Consider the following 15,968-nt stretch of genomic DNA (forward strand, 5'->3'; position numbering starts at 1 on the left):
GCTGCAGGGAGAGCTCCACCTGGCGGCCTGGTGGTAGTGGCCGGGATGAAAAGCCGGACATGGACCACAATAGCCAATAGTTACTGTAGGCTTCATCCAACCTTCTAGCCAAGGTCAAAGGACATGAAATGTTGATTTTTACAGCTGGGGTCAACTCCTTCATGCTTTGAATCAGTGGCGCGAAGTCCGTCTTCAGAACCTTTGATTGTCAATATCAAATGTCGTTTATGCCTGTGTGGAGTATGATGTTCTCAAAAAAAAAAAAATGGAAGTGACTTGATGCCTTTCTTCTATGTGTTTGCCCTTCCACCAGCGTTTCAGTAGAAAATGATGAATTTGCAGCAGACAAGTGGGTGTCTCTCAGTGGTCTGCTTTATCTGGTAATAGAAATTATTCACTTCTGAATTTATATGTGAACAATGGCAGTCATAAGTAGTTTTGCCAATATTGTGTCATGTTGATTTGAGAACATACACAACTAAGGTTGGGCGGTATCCAAATTTTGATACCGTCAAACCTCCTCCCTATTTTACCTCGGTATACGGTATTACCGTGAGTAATAAAAAGAATTGTGATGCAAGGCTCAGACAGCGTCACCAAACTGTTGGCTTGTTCCTAAACCTTTCAGAAGCTGAATATCAAACACTAATACTGAAACAATAACAAAATAACATGCAGAACAATATTAACAACTTTTATTAGCAACAAATAGCAGTTTATAAAAAAGTGCAAATAAACAGTCAAACAGAATTAAATTAACATAAACATCCAGAACAGTTTTCGCGCGGAGACACGCACACAAATCAATTAAATTAAATCACACCGCCTGAACAACTTTTAATAACAAAGAAGAGCAGCTTATAAAAAAGTGCAAATAGACCCACAACAGTCAACCAGAGTTGAATTAACATAAACATCGTCCATATTATAAAAAGTATTGCAAGCAATAGTCCTAAACAAAAACTTCTTTCCAGTCTTCTTTCCAATATTGTTTTTAACGTAAACCAAATAAAAATACCTGAATCAATTAAATAAATAAAAATAAACACATTACGAATAGGAATGAATGGCAAGTGGCATCAATCTAGTCAAGATTTTTCGCTAGAAAAACCAGCATGTTTACTTTGTCCGGCTTTTAACAGGGCACGTTGTGGACCAACAACTTTACCTGCGGTGCTGAAAACCTGCTCCGATGGTGTGCTTGTGGCACAGACGCACAGGTACTTTCGTGCCACTCGCGACATCTGGGGAAAACTCCCGGCAGCATTTTTACACCAGAGAAGTGGGTCCTCGTCTCCTTGAGTAACTGGCTCCAAACAGTAGGCTGTTATTTCACCTCCGACTCGGTCCTCTACGGTGCCGATTCCGACGGGACCTGCCATTGCATCAGATTTTTTTTGCAGCATACTTCCCAGAGTCATCTTTTTTCGTGAGGGTGCAGGTTGCGCCTCTCCCTCTTCCACTCTGATGGCCACTGGACCTGCTGCCTCTAAGCTCACAATCTCAGCCTGTAATTCAGCCTTGGTCTCAGCCAATGCGTTGTCATCCGTCTCATATCCTCCATTGTAACGAGGGTCGAGGAAAGTGCATTTTCGCAATATTTTGCGCACTGAATTGGATTCATACTTGGCGTCCAGCTTTGTTAGAATTCCAGTTTTGATTGATTTTGTTAGCTGGAGGTCATTTTCTGACGCAGCCAACACATTATCCCTGCAGAGCTGTAGTATGGGGAGGATACAGGAACTGGTCTCACAATTTTCTCCTGACAAAATATCAGTGAAGTCACCGACTGGTTTCAGTGCTTCGTGAACAGCTTTCAAGACGTCCATGTCCTGCCAGGTCAGGGACAGGCTGCTACTTCTGTCATCAGACAGGACGTGTCTGATCGCTTGGGCCTGCTCGAGGATGCGCTCCACCATTGCCAGTTTGGAGCCCCAGCGAGTTGTGCAGTCCTGCCGACGGACGGATGGATGGATGGATGAATTAATTAATGAATGATGAATAAACGATTACATGAATGAATAGGCCTAAATAAGCGAATGAATGAATAAATAGGCCTAAATAAATTAATGAATGAATAAATAGGCCTAAATAAATTAATGAATGAATAAATAGGCCTAAATAAATGAATGAATGCATAAATAAATAAGTCCATTAATGTACTGTATATTATTCCATTTGGTCAAATTTGCCGGCACATTTATTTTAGGCTAAATAAGTCCCTTATGCGCATCAAGCCTGCATTTATTTGATAAAAAATACAGGAAAAAAATTACAATTTAAAAATGGTTTTCTATTTTAATATAGCCTACTTTTCAATATAATTTATGTGATGCAAAGCATATATATATATATATATATATATATATATATATATATATATATATATATACCACTTTTTTTATATTTGAGCCCCTGCCCCATTGGAACTCTCTGCAAATTTTATGCTTACCGTTATGAGACTATGTTTTGGGAGTCCCAAGAACACTTGCTTCTTGTGGAGTTCATGCTTACGGTGCCAGCTGTGTGAAAAGGCCCCGACAATATTACGGCATTGTCTGAGGGCGCGCTCGTTTTTTTGCCTCTGGTCATGCAATCCATTTGTGACAGCCAAGTTTAGATTGTGACCGAAGCAGTATAGCCACGGCCAATGCAGGGACCTGATTGCGGCATGAATGTTGGCAGCGCTGTCAGTGGTTATGGCTGAAAGTTTTTTCTCGTTAAGTTGCCATTCCTGAAGTGCAGCTCTTAGCGCAGTAGCAATATTGTCCGCTGTATGACTCTCAGGAAAATACGTAGTTTGGAGGCATTTGGATTCAAGTTTCCAGTCAGGTGTAATAGTATGGACAGTCAGAGACATGTATGGTGTCATGTTAACTGACGACCACATTTCAGTTGTTAAGGAATAACTGTCTGCCGCTGACAGCAGCACTTGAACATTGTCTCTAACTTTACTATATAAATGTGACACGGCTGTTTGTGAGAAATATTTCCGTCCAGGCAGCTCGTACTGGGCATCTAGGACCTTTACCATGTCCGTAAAGGACTTTTTTTCCACTGTGTGGAAAGAGACCATTTTGTCACTGCATCAGTACAGGTTTTCCAACGGACACTGTCCCTTTTGCACTTTGTTGCTTTCCCGAAGGCCCCCATTATCGTCGGCTGCGTACTGGCGGTGGACCTAGATGTTGTTGGTCCTGCATCAGGAGGCGTTTAAACTGTTGCACTGAGTGAACTCGGGTCCATCCTCGCAGCAGTGAGTGGATGGTGGTTTCGTATATGCGACCTTAGGTTCGAGGTATTTCCATCTCTCACAGTCACCTTTTTGTTGCACAATTTGCAAATTGCCTCGTCCATATTTACCGCCTCTCCCTTCTCGTTCCGTCGAAACCCGAAATACTGCCAAACTGCAGAAGTTGTGTTCTTTTTCGAGACCAGGTCACTTGGTGCATGACTCGCCATCTTTCCCCACCTCTCTCTTTCTCCTCCACGCTGTCACATGATGACAACCACGCGTACGCATTTTTAGCCATTTGTGCAATTGTTGATGCTTAAAGGTGTACTGTAATTATGTCTTCAATATACCTCTTTTTTCTAGTTAATTGAGCCTTTCTTATTAATGTGTTTTATTGTACTTAGAAGTGTCTGACACTGGATCTGAATCTGACTTTGAAATGACAAAGAAACGCCGATTTCGACATCGTCTTCTGCGAAAAAAGCTCTCCATGAGTGAAGGTGAATCTGGAGAAGAGAAGCAGCCAAGAGAGAAAAATGAAAACCTGAAGAAGTCAAGAAAGAAAGGTAAAACCACATGTAATTTAGTACACTATTACATGATCAGGCAGGGACCATTTGCCTCTAATTTCTTATTTGCTGTGTCACAACACAAAATATTTGCAGCATTTTTTTCTATTGATTCAAATAAAGAATAACAACAAGAAATTAAAGATGGAATATAAACTTACAGCCATCATGCCATAAATAGTGTATAAAATCATAGGACTGGCACGACCACTTTGAAATATATATTTTTTAATTGATATTCTTTTTAAATTCAAATAGTGACTTTAAAATCAATAAATCAAGTTCAATTTTTTTCATTTTCAGCGCTAAGCATATGTTCCTAGAACACAGAGCACTAACTAATACTGCCCTACATTGGAACATTATTACATTTTATTAAATTGGTTAATATAAAGACTGTAGAACAATAGTGAAGCTTAATTCAATAATAGATGAAAATAAAAATATAGTTGAACAATAATGAATTGCTATTGAGTTTTTTTCCTTTTTTAATGAACATCCACAAATAATGAAATACCACAAATCCATAAATTTCAGCTTTTTGATTATGTGCACCTCACATGTTATCATGTATTTTATATCTATATTGTATCCATATATAATTTCTCTGGATTACATTTATAATTCAGAATTATAATCTGTGAACACAGCTGGGCGACATCTTCAGAGAATGTCACTCAAGACTAGCCTCACTGTTTGTCCCCAGGCTTTCTCCAGCCATCAAAGGGCTTATAGAGAGGCACGAACTGCAGTCATATGTTAGAATAATAGAGAGTGTGCATGATAACCCAAGGATAGATAATAAGATACTTCAAGCTACAGCTGACCTGAGCATCACTTCTACTGGAGACTTTGAAAAATTCCTTTACTTTTTCTGTGATAAAATTAAAAACAAATATTTCAAGCAACACAAATTTGTCCTACATTTATATTTTCCGTCTCTTCTCTCTCCATCAGTGTTAATTTTGCTGATAATAACTAAGACGAAATGGAAGAAAAACTAAATAAAAATGCGCCTTGGATTCTGTGCGATGGCATGATCAAAAAGAAAAAGAGAGAAGGAGAAACTTAGTACTGTTTATGTTGTTTTGCCTATTTTTGATTATCAGTTTAATTTAGGATCAGTGGCGGTTGAGCCAGAGCCTATATTGGCATCAATGGCAGCTACAAGAGTATGTCACTTTGATATAAACTTGTGGTATTGTGAGTCTTAACACATTTCTTACATTTATCAAACAAATATACTGTTGTTTTAGTGTTCACTGATTATTATTTTGCATTCACATCTGCCCAACGTAGCTTAAAATAATAAAATTAGTATACATTAATACATTTAAATGATTCATTGTAAATTAAAAAGTTAACAATTGATGCAGAACAGAATTTGTAGGTAGATTACCACTTTGAATAGAAACAAGGAATAAATCCTAAAAATGAATAAATAGAAGTAGTGGTGATAGAATTCAGAGAATTGGGAATGGCTATTTACCATGGAGTTTTCATTGGTACTGAGAGTCAGCCCATGAATTTATGTGCATGAAAGCTTAGTAATAATTATTTTAAAAAATAAGCCTAATTCCTAACATTCTGTTGCTCATACAAGTACTTATAGGCCCCAGAATATTAATCATACTTTTAATGTATTCTGATGAATATCTATATATATATATATATATATATATAGTTCACTAAGGCAAGACAACCATGAAAAGCACGCCGGAAGGGGCGTGGATTCACTAAGCCGCCGACAAGTGAGACACCTATGGCGCACACAGGAAGGAGCCACGCCCACCAACTCCAAGACCATTGGATACGACGACAACTCAGATGCGACGACACAGAAAAAATGGCGTCATTTATGTTCGTCTGTCTTAGAGGCCACATGCAGTGCAGGTCAGGTTAATGTCATGTACCTCCGAGCTACGTTGACTGTTCATAGAGGCATGTTTCTCCCGGAGGTGAATCGCCATTTGCAGCGTGTGAAACAGTTTACGAGGGGTATCCCATGGGATCCTTAAAACAATCCTTTAAAACTGAGGTTAAAGCACAATGAAGGAATCAGTCTTTAAAAACCAATAAGCCCTGTGCCTCTGTTTCATTACTGTCTCACCTGCTTCACCAATGCAGGCCCTGCAACAGTCGAGATGCTCTGTCAGCAGCTGACCTTCTCTGTGCCTGACCAGTTCACACAGAGGCAGCGCAAGAAAAAGACGCGCCAGAGACAGACAGAGGCACACACACAGGCAGCTTGTGGGCGGCTCTCCGTGAGTTTCTCTTGCGACCGGGCACATGAGCAGGCAGTGTGTATGCTTCGAGTGCGAGGGTGGACGCGACAGGACCATCTAGGAAAAAATATTGTCGCGGATGTGATTCGCTGTATGCAGTGTGTAAAACAGTTTGTCGCAGATGTGAATCGCTGTATGCGGCAGGTAGAACAGTTTGCAAGGGGTGTCCCTGTGTCTTTCCAGAAGTGTTCAACCATCAATAAATAATTATGCGGCGTTTGTTATGCCGCGGGTTCACTATTGTGTTGTATTTTGCTCTCTCCAGAGTTCCATCTTTTCATTCACTTACTGTTGTATTCTCACACCAACCTGTTTTAGACAACCGTGTCTTTCCAGAAGTGTTTAGCTTTCAATAAATAATTATGCATGAGATTGAGCGTGTGTCTAGGCGTGGGTAAGCCGTTGAACTCCATTCGGGCTGCAAACCGTGGAATTGCCACTAAGTGCGACTCATACGCTCCCACTGTTTTCGTCCCTACCCTTTGTACACACCCCCCTCCCACACGTTGACTGTTAATAGAGGCATGTTTCTCGCGGAGGTGAATCACCATATGCAGCGTGTAAAACTGTTTGCGAGGGGTATCCCATGGGATCATTAAAACATTCCTTTACAACTGAGGTTAAAACACAATGAAGTGAGCAGTCTTTAAAAACGAGTTTTCGTTTCGACGCGACGACCGCGTGCAGCATAGCAAAGTGTTGTACACGCTACATACAGCAATTCGCATTCGCGACAAACATGCGTCTTCTTAGATGCTCCTGCACTTTGTACACACCCCCCTTCCACCTCGCTACGCTGCACGGACGATTGTGTGTTGGTTCGTTCCGTGCATTGCTTTTTTTGCTGATTTATTACATTACCAATTTTGCAAATGTTACATTTTCTCCCTGTGCTTAAAAATGATTAAAAAACCGGCCTGATTATGCGGCGTATGGTACGCCGCGGGTTGGCTAGTACTGTAATATATATATATATATATATATATATATATATATATATATATAAAATAATTTTACTGTAAAATATTTTAATCTCTATTATGACAACCTATAATATAATATCTTGTATGTATTTATTATTAGGATAACTTCCATTTTCTGTCTGCCAAGATTTAAAAGCATAGTGATAGCATTTTTACTGCCACCCAGGTTATCATTACCTATGAAATTACCTGTGAAATGTATTTTTCCTGATCCCATGTGATGCCCGTTGTTTGTTCCATTTGGCAATGAGAAACAAAAACCTGGGCGCGAGTTGCCTGTTTGTTCTTAAAATTGTTCTTCAGAATTTAAAAGTACTTTATTTTATAAATGCTAATTAAAAGCCATAAAGTATACATTGTAATGTACTCTCTGCTAATGAAAATAATCTGGAAACATTTTACAAATCAAAAAAGGTCAATTTCTTAAGCAACACTGTTCAAGTTCAATAAATATAATTAATACGATTGTATACAAAACCTCAATTTAGTGCTACTTCTCTGTTTTTTTGTGTGTTAATGAAAAAAAGTCGATAAATTGTTATTATAATAATAACAATAATAATATGTTATTTTTATGACACCTTTTGCTTGCTCAGAGTGTTTTACAGAAAATCAAAATGAACAACATGGAGTATACAATACTGGATACAAAATTATCTCTACATAAAACACTAAATACAGGAAACACAAAGCGTAATAAGAGAGAGTAAATCAGAATTAAAATGCAAAATACTACAAGAAAAGCTCGAGCAAATAACATAATTTGTGATATAAACACAAATCAACCGAAGCACTATGTAAACATCTCAATAGGCAGTAGTCTAACTGAAAATTACCCCTCGTTTCTCAGTCTGTGAGGCAGCAGTGCTATTTATTGTCACCATATCATATCCAAAAGACATATATTGGTAAAATCAGGCTGCCTTATTCATTGTTGCTTGCTTTATTATGTCATGCTGCATGATAAATATGCAATGCTTAACGCATGCATTAATGCACACATTTATTTGTGTATATCTTAATGTGAATGCATTTCCTATGTATTTAATAACAGTGTTTCCAAATGTTTCTCTTAAACAAATTGTTGCTGATATCTCAGGCTATTTTTTTCTTTGTGTATACAAAAGATTCTCTAATTCTTCTCTTTTAGGGATTTCCTCCTCTAAGGTGTCTCTTAATGTGTAGATTTACTTAATTTCGAAGGTCACTCCAGGATAGCGATAATATACAACTGCTAATTTGTAGGCGGTCAGACATAGGTTCAAAATCACATTTAAAGGTCAGAGAGACAGTATGTTTAGACCAGTGAATTGTTAGAAAACCAGGTGTAAAAGCCAGCAACTCTAAAGATCTCCGAAGCAGAAGCTAAGTCAATAACCAGAAGTTTGATTTGATAACATTGAGAGTTTGCTTAAAAACAAGTCACATCTGAAAACGTGACTGGGCACAAGATCACATTAGAGATATGTTAAGTGAGACCCTGTGGCTCTGTTAAAGCTAAGGTGTACAATACTGCTAATAAAAAAGAAAGACGTTGAGAAAAAAAATGATCCCATTCATATGAAAAATGAGTTTTTGGAAAAGCACATTTGTTGATGAGTGTTATTTGTTTTATCTTCTTTGCTTCAGTGAGTAGTGATGATTCTGCAGATTCTGATTTTGAGGAGTCTGGCATAAGTGAAGTGGTTTCTGATTCTGATGGTGATGAAGACAAACGACCTAGAACAAGGTATTTGTTGTTTAGTATTTATTTTTCTGTTATTTATATTTCTATTTCTGAATATTTAACTTAATTTCACAAGATGCAACATACTTGTCCTCTCTTTACAGAGCAGAACAGCTGAAGTCCAAGTTTATCTATTTCTTGATGTCAATAATATATACGACGTTTTTGGACATTTTCAATATATCAAAAATAATCTTTGAGAGCTGATCACAGCCATCAAATTACATGTCTTTTTGCTACTGCTAGGAATTATTCTGGCAAGATGAATTAATAACAATGGATTCTTTCATATCTTCTCCACTATTTTAGATATTTTTATATATTGTAAAATGTCAATTTTGAGACGTAAGAAAAGTTATTAATTATCATTGCAGAGCCTTATATTTAGGTATTAATCTGCATGGCTTTGGTCTCACTATATCTTATCAACCTGTTTTATCATCTCGTTTATGCTCTGTGCCCACTCTATATACATTGTCAAAACACATGTATTTCTTCAGTATGTGGTCATGTCATTCTTAAGCTGATGTCAAACTACATGACTTTTTCAGTAATTTTGAATTGGAGCCTTGATTTACATTTGTATTTACCTGTATAGACATATAGTAAAATAAGGAAACAGAGAGATTTCGATGCACTTATAATATAGATGTGTGGGTATTTTGAAGAACTTAGTTCTAATTATTAAGATCAGTCTATATTAACTGATATAAAATTTTAATGTACAGTAATACAATTCAACTCAGTTCAGTTCAATTTTATTTATTTTTGAAGTGTAAAATCGATCAGGTTTTACTTTGTCTTAAGTTGGGTTCCTATGTGTGTTCCAAGACTTGACAACCAGTGAATGTTCAATGCATGCAATACAGCCACAAGGAATAAAGAATAAGGCCATTTTTGGGCCACCAAAACAAAAGTAGGTGTTGTGTTTGTAATACTATGGAAAAATGGAAAAAGACAGACTGAGACTGTGGGTGCCTATCAAAATGCAGCAAGCTAACAATGCTTTCAAGATTTAGACTTGGATTTGCTAGGTTTGACATGCTCTTTGTCTTGTGAAGTTGTGTAGTGTGTCACCAGCCTTACTTGATATATTTTTCTAGTTTCCTCAGTGGTGCTACTTACAAAAGTGCTAACCAAAATATTTTTCTACATAAATATGATTAAAACATTTAAATTGTTTTCAGATGAAAATGTGTTCTGTATTTAAAAAATTTATACAGAATACAATTCAGCAGGGTTGAAGAAGAAGCACACTCTATGGGCTGGTCACTGGAAGCTTTACAGCCCCAAGTTACATGATAGAGACATCTGTTCTTAGCTGCAGTCACCATATGAAATGAAGGGAAGGGGAAGTACTCTCTAAAAATGAAAGACGTCAGAATAGTCACTCAAAACCAGAACTGTGATTCCCTACTCTACACTGTCCTATGCTGTTTAGAATAGTATAATTAAGCACTGTCACAGTTTTTAAATACAGTAGAAAAGGCCTATGTGAATAGATGTAGATGGTTAAACCAGAAAATATGTACATTCTCCAAACTGGTACATTCTTTTACAGGTGTGAGGACATCATGACCAGTGTCTGCAGCACCTGGCACAATACAGGAACCACGAAATTCAATTCATCACAAGGCCTAAACATGTACAAATCCATGCTTACCCTCAGTGTTCTAGTTTAGAGACACCAATTAATTTAATATATATGTCTTTAAGATGTACACTGAAAAACTGGAATGTGTATAGAAAACCCAAATCAGCAAAAGGAGAAATGTGAACGTGACACAGGCAGTGGCAGGGCTTGTTTTCAAACCCAGTTTCCTTGACCTGTTAAACAGCAGCAGCACAAATCAATGTATCACCTTACTGTATTTACAAACTTTCTAGCACCTCTGTAAAATGCAGCTAATGAATGAACTTTTTAAAAAGTACTGTAAATAGAAATTAAGCAATTAAGCCAGAATCTGGTTACTGGTTTTGTCAGCCAAAAAGTTTCTGGTGGTTAGAGTCATTGTTAAAATGTTGAATGTATTTGGTACTAGAGCTGCAAAGAAAGCAGGGGCTGAAGAAAATCAGCGCAGTTATCAGCAGAAGAAGAAAAGGAGACGTATTAAAGTTCAGGAGGACTCTTCAAGCAATGCTCAGGTAGTGAACTTAAAATCACCTTTCAAAAGATCTTTATTTATTACCTTGTTTGACATACCACATTTTTTTCACCTGTACACTTCATATAATTGAAGTTCTCATTTCTGCTCATATTTAGGAGTGCATACTAAATGGTCTTGTTGAAAATCAGACTTTATTTTTAGCAGATCATCTCATTGCCAAATGTATAATTTTATTTATTCTTTAAAAATTGCTTCAACTAAAATTAGAACAGAAATGCTCAATCAATTTCTTAAAGGGCAAGGTGGTCGGAGATTTTTATACTTGTTAAACCCTACTTTACATTTGTCTTAAATTTCAATTAAACGCCTGTTATTTCAATATGTATACCTTTATTGTGTCATTCAATATTGTTCCTGTATTAATTTTTCCCATTTTTTTTTTTTTTTTTGCTTTTGTATAAGCCTTTGCTTGCTAATAATCATGCAAGTAAATCTGGTAGAAAAATAGCTTCTACTGTTCACCATTATTATTTCACAAGAGTCTGCCCTTTAAGTGCTTCTAATTAATCTTCTTTTTTGATAGTCCAGTTTTTTAATACTGCTGTTCTGTTCTTAGAAATACGCTGTAATTTGCATTTTGCCTTTGTGTTTATTTTTTAGCTCAAGTGTTTTTCATTTTGTTTCTTTAGAATCTGTTTTTTAGTGCAGTTTGCTTTCTTAATTGTGTAACAACTGTTGTTAAACTGTATACTAGGGCTGGGTATTAGCACTGATCTGATTCAATTTGATACTGATTTTATCTTAATTCAATTAACGTGCTATATTATATTTGAAGTGCTGGATTTTTTTTTTTTTTTTAATAGAGATTACTTAACTAGGCATAGAGAACATAAATGTGATGCATTAAAAAAGTAATAATGATGCTTAATACTGGATAAGTGCTCTCAATTGACATTAGCTATTTTATTTAACTGAATTAAATGTTTTACAGCATGGGATCAGAAAAAAATTTCAAAAACATAAAAGTTCTTCAAATGATAAACCCATTGTTATAAATTGCATTGTTCATGTCTTAAAACAGTCTTAACATTTTTGCGCAAGAAAAGTAGCTGTTCTGCGTGTTCTGGCAAGGAGTGTAGTAACAAACATCACCAGCTAAAGAAAAAACCCTCTCAGTAAGGACACTGGTCACAGGTACACAAAGATAATGCTTTGCTTGTCGGGACAAAAAGGGCCAACTGGCTCTGGTGCATAGGCTGTCCTAAGGAGATCCTCCAGTGCAGAGGACACTTTTGAACTTTTGGGGGAGATGGGATGGCATCACCCACTTTGGCAGGACCATGGGGCTGATCTGTTGTACAGGTGTAATCCCTCCAGCACCAAGAAAACTGTCATATAATTGCTGCTAAGAGATAAAATGACACGAACTAAAACAAAAATGATGTACAAATGATGAAGCAATTCACAAGCATTATGTGCTCCATTATAGTCCCATTTGAATGCATTTTCAGACAATATTTTGCCTGTTATTGCTTAAATTACCAATGACGATTTTCAGTAACACTTTATTTGAAGGTCATGTACATAAGAGATTTCATGTATGCATAAGCACAGAATGACTTTTAAGAAGCAATACCTGATTAGTAATGAACTGTTAATATCAGTATTTGCAAATGTGTAACAAAATATCATTACTCTGAGAGGAAAAAAAAACTTATTCACAGCACTGCACTCCTTCAAAATTCACCATGATTTAACAAACATATGTATCACCACATTAGGGTCACATACTGTAATATGTGTTTGGGGTATGGGGTCCTTGTTTTAATACATCATCTACAAAATAATAAAATACTGCTCCTTAAATAATTAATTTTATTCCTATGCACTTTGGGTGAAATCAGAGCTGCTGCCATGGATGGCTGTTTTACCAAAAATCTTTCTAGCAACTCCATTGCATGACCACATCAATCACAAATTTGTGTGATACCAAGTCTAATAAATGTTGCTTCTCTTTAAGCATGTGGCTAGCTCTGCTCACATTTCCTGTCATCCTACATTCCGTTATAGACACAGAACACACATGAAATGTATGTATTCCAAATAACAATATTTTATTTACCCTACACACCTCCAGGCATCTGACATCCAGAAAAAGAGACTTGAATTTCTTAGAACTTTGTGTTCATCTTCAGCTGTTGATATGGGATGGGATAGCCGACTGCTTGCTGCTTGTGCTGTTCAATACATTTGCAAAACAAAGATGCTGATTAAGAGGTGTGAAGGAATTTAAGGTGCCCAGCATTACAACTGTTTTCGTAGGCTACAGGGATTTTAGTGTTAATGACACTTTACATTCACTCTAGGCATGCTAAAAAAATTCTCCATAGGTGGTCTTTCACTGGAAAAACTCTGATGTCATGCATTGGTCAGATGGTGATATTGCTTTCTTTACATACATTGCAGAGTACACAGTAAACAGGAATCATGACTAAATGTTCCAACGATAATCTTTATACTTTGATTTCATTGAAGTTTGTGAACTATATTAAGTCAGTTTGTTTATTTAAGGTACTTCATATGTTTGAGGTAGCCATGGCACAATTCCAGTTACATTGTCTCCTTCACCACAAGTTATGTAGTTAATAAGTCACTTGATGGCAATCTTGGTGATTAAGAGGAAGTTCATTAAGACTGAAATCTGTAAATAGTTTTTATATTCCAGTGCCTCCTCCAGTGAGTTAGCTGGAGAAAGTGTTTTTTGTCCCCATCACTAGGTGTTCGGCATATATTGTAGTTAGTCAGAAACTGAAAACTTTATTATTTAGTTTAATTTTATTGTCTATAATTGTCTGTGCATGTCTTCCCTTTGTAGTTTGTTCATAGTCTATATTTGAGCTTTTCGTGTGAAACACAAAGCAAAAGCACAATATTTTGGAAGGACTTTTAAGTTATCTTGAAAGTAGCAGTCTAGGTTAATAGGCAGTTACAAATTGGCCTAGTGTGAGTGTGGGTATCTTTGTAAGTTGGCCCTTTGATGGGCTGACAACTTATCTATGGTTGGTTCCTGCACTACCATATCAGGATAGTCCCTGACATCACCACATAATTATGTGAAAGATAATGTGAATGACTGTTGAGAGATTACAAATATTAAGCTGTTCGCTGTGAATGTACCTAAATAAAGAGTGAAGCTTGAATTTTCTTCCTCAAAAATGTATTCAGTCCTATTTATCCATTATTTTTAATAACAGTTGTCCTAAATAATCTCAAAAGTCACACAAAAAATTAATTTGACATCGCTGTTAATCCATAATGATTTACTTTATATTAGTTTAAATGTATAATTTCTGTTAAGGCTCTTGTGCTGGCAAAGGAATTTGCAGTTAAAATACTGCAGTTGTTTGGGGTTTTTTTTTTTACACCACTTAACTTTTTTGTCAGATCTGTTGTTGTAGTTGATCGGAAAACCTTTTTATGTTAACATACATATATGTTTTAGTAAGTCATTTTTTATTCCTAAATACTGTTCAGGTCATTGTTTGACTAAATGTGTGATTTAGATTTTAGAAATGAAGACTACTTGCCCTTTGCAGAACTATAACCATGCAGAGGAGACGTCAGCAGTTCACTTTGCAGACTCTTTATAGAGACAGTATACCGAAGTTGGCTTTAAGGTTAATAATGTTCTTACTTCTGCAGCAGTGTTGTTTATGGAAGCTCTGAACCTAACAGAAAGAAAACATTATGGGAATACCCTTATCTCTTACAAAAAGACTGATTGTGGGCTTATTTTCGCACTTGCACTATTAAAATGAGCTTCCGGTACAGCTGTTAGAAGTCAACTTAATTGTACAGCTGCCGTGATGAAAGTGTTGTGTTAATATGGATGGTGAGAATCCATTTTAAGCTCTGGGTTGTGCAGGGTCTCACATTTCTTAATATTTTTGTTTGTTAACCTTCTTTAGTAACTCGGGTCTTGGTGAACTCTGGCATGTCACCTTTGACACATGTGTCATAGGTTCGCCATCACCGATTTAGTCTCTTTCTTATAAGTCATCATTTTTTATTTCTATTTGACTAAACCCTTGCAATTATCACCATACTATAGCTAATGCACAGTTTAATACCTAGTATGAAAAATGTGAAATATAGTCTTATGTACAATTACCGTTCATAGTAAAGCTGCTTTTTTCTTGAATATACATCTTTTTTAACTATTTTAACTTTTGTGATTTATAATAAACCTTAAGAGTATTCAATTTATTTATTATCAAGTCTGATGTGGTAGTTTTCTTATTCTGTGTAGAGTAATTCAGAGGAGGAGAATGAAGGTGGTGATGAAGAGGAAGATGATTCAAAGTCTCCTGGAAAGGGTCGCAAGAAAATTCGTAAAATTCTTAAAGTGGACAAACTAAGGTCTGAAACACAAAATGCTCTTAAGGAAGAAGAAGAAAGGAGAAAACGTATTGCGGAACGTGAGCAATTAAGAGAGAAGTTGCGAGAGGTATAGTGTGACGTCTCTTAATATTTTGATGATATTTTAGAAAGAGATTTGGATTATTTTCATTGATTATTTTTTATTTGTTATTTATTTGTACTAACACTTAATTTTTCTGTGGTAATTTAAATTTTCAAATAAATACTCACCTCAATAAAATGTTTTTAATTGAGCATAAGGTATACCTCACCTTGCAATTTACAGAAAAGAGGTGTCATTTAGTTCATTTTGAGTAAATTGCTGTAAATGTTCAACTGCGTGATTGTTTAAATTATATATAGTCATCTTGTATAAATTTTATGCACTCGCTGGGTGCTTTATTGGATGCAGTTGTTGATTAGTGCAAATAGAATATTCCTGACAACATCTAATCATGTTGCTGCAACCCAGTATATATAGCTTGCAGACATGACCAAGATGTTTAGTAGGTGCTTGAGCAAACATTAGAATGATCAGTACTTGTGATATAAGTGAATTTGACCATAGTATAATTGATGCTGCCAGCTGTAGTTCAGCACCTCAAAAACTGTCGCCTTCATATAGAATTTAGAATTCACAGAG

At 36.3% G+C, this 15,968-nt stretch overlaps 1 protein-coding gene across 3 annotated transcripts in view; it reads left to right on the top strand.

Moving 5' to 3' along the window:
- atrx (ATRX chromatin remodeler) overlaps positions 1-15,968 on the top strand; it is a 352,828-nt gene that overhangs the window by 188,833 nt on the left and 148,027 nt on the right. For all 3 annotated transcript variants that reach the window (XM_039765743.1, XM_039765744.1, XM_039765745.1), the window contains 4 exons: positions 3,640-3,801; positions 8,702-8,801; positions 10,841-10,943; positions 15,216-15,413. In XM_039765743.1, coding sequence (XP_039621677.1) covers positions 3,640-3,801; positions 8,702-8,801; positions 10,841-10,943; positions 15,216-15,413 — 563 coding nt within the window. The remainder of the gene's footprint in view (positions 1-3,639; positions 3,802-8,701; positions 8,802-10,840; positions 10,944-15,215; positions 15,414-15,968) is intronic.

The sequence above is a fragment of the Polypterus senegalus genome, chromosome 10 (genome assembly GCF_016835505.1).
Source record: "Polypterus senegalus isolate Bchr_013 chromosome 10, ASM1683550v1, whole genome shotgun sequence".
In the NCBI taxonomy this organism is placed as follows: domain Eukaryota; kingdom Metazoa; phylum Chordata; class Cladistia; order Polypteriformes; family Polypteridae; genus Polypterus; species Polypterus senegalus.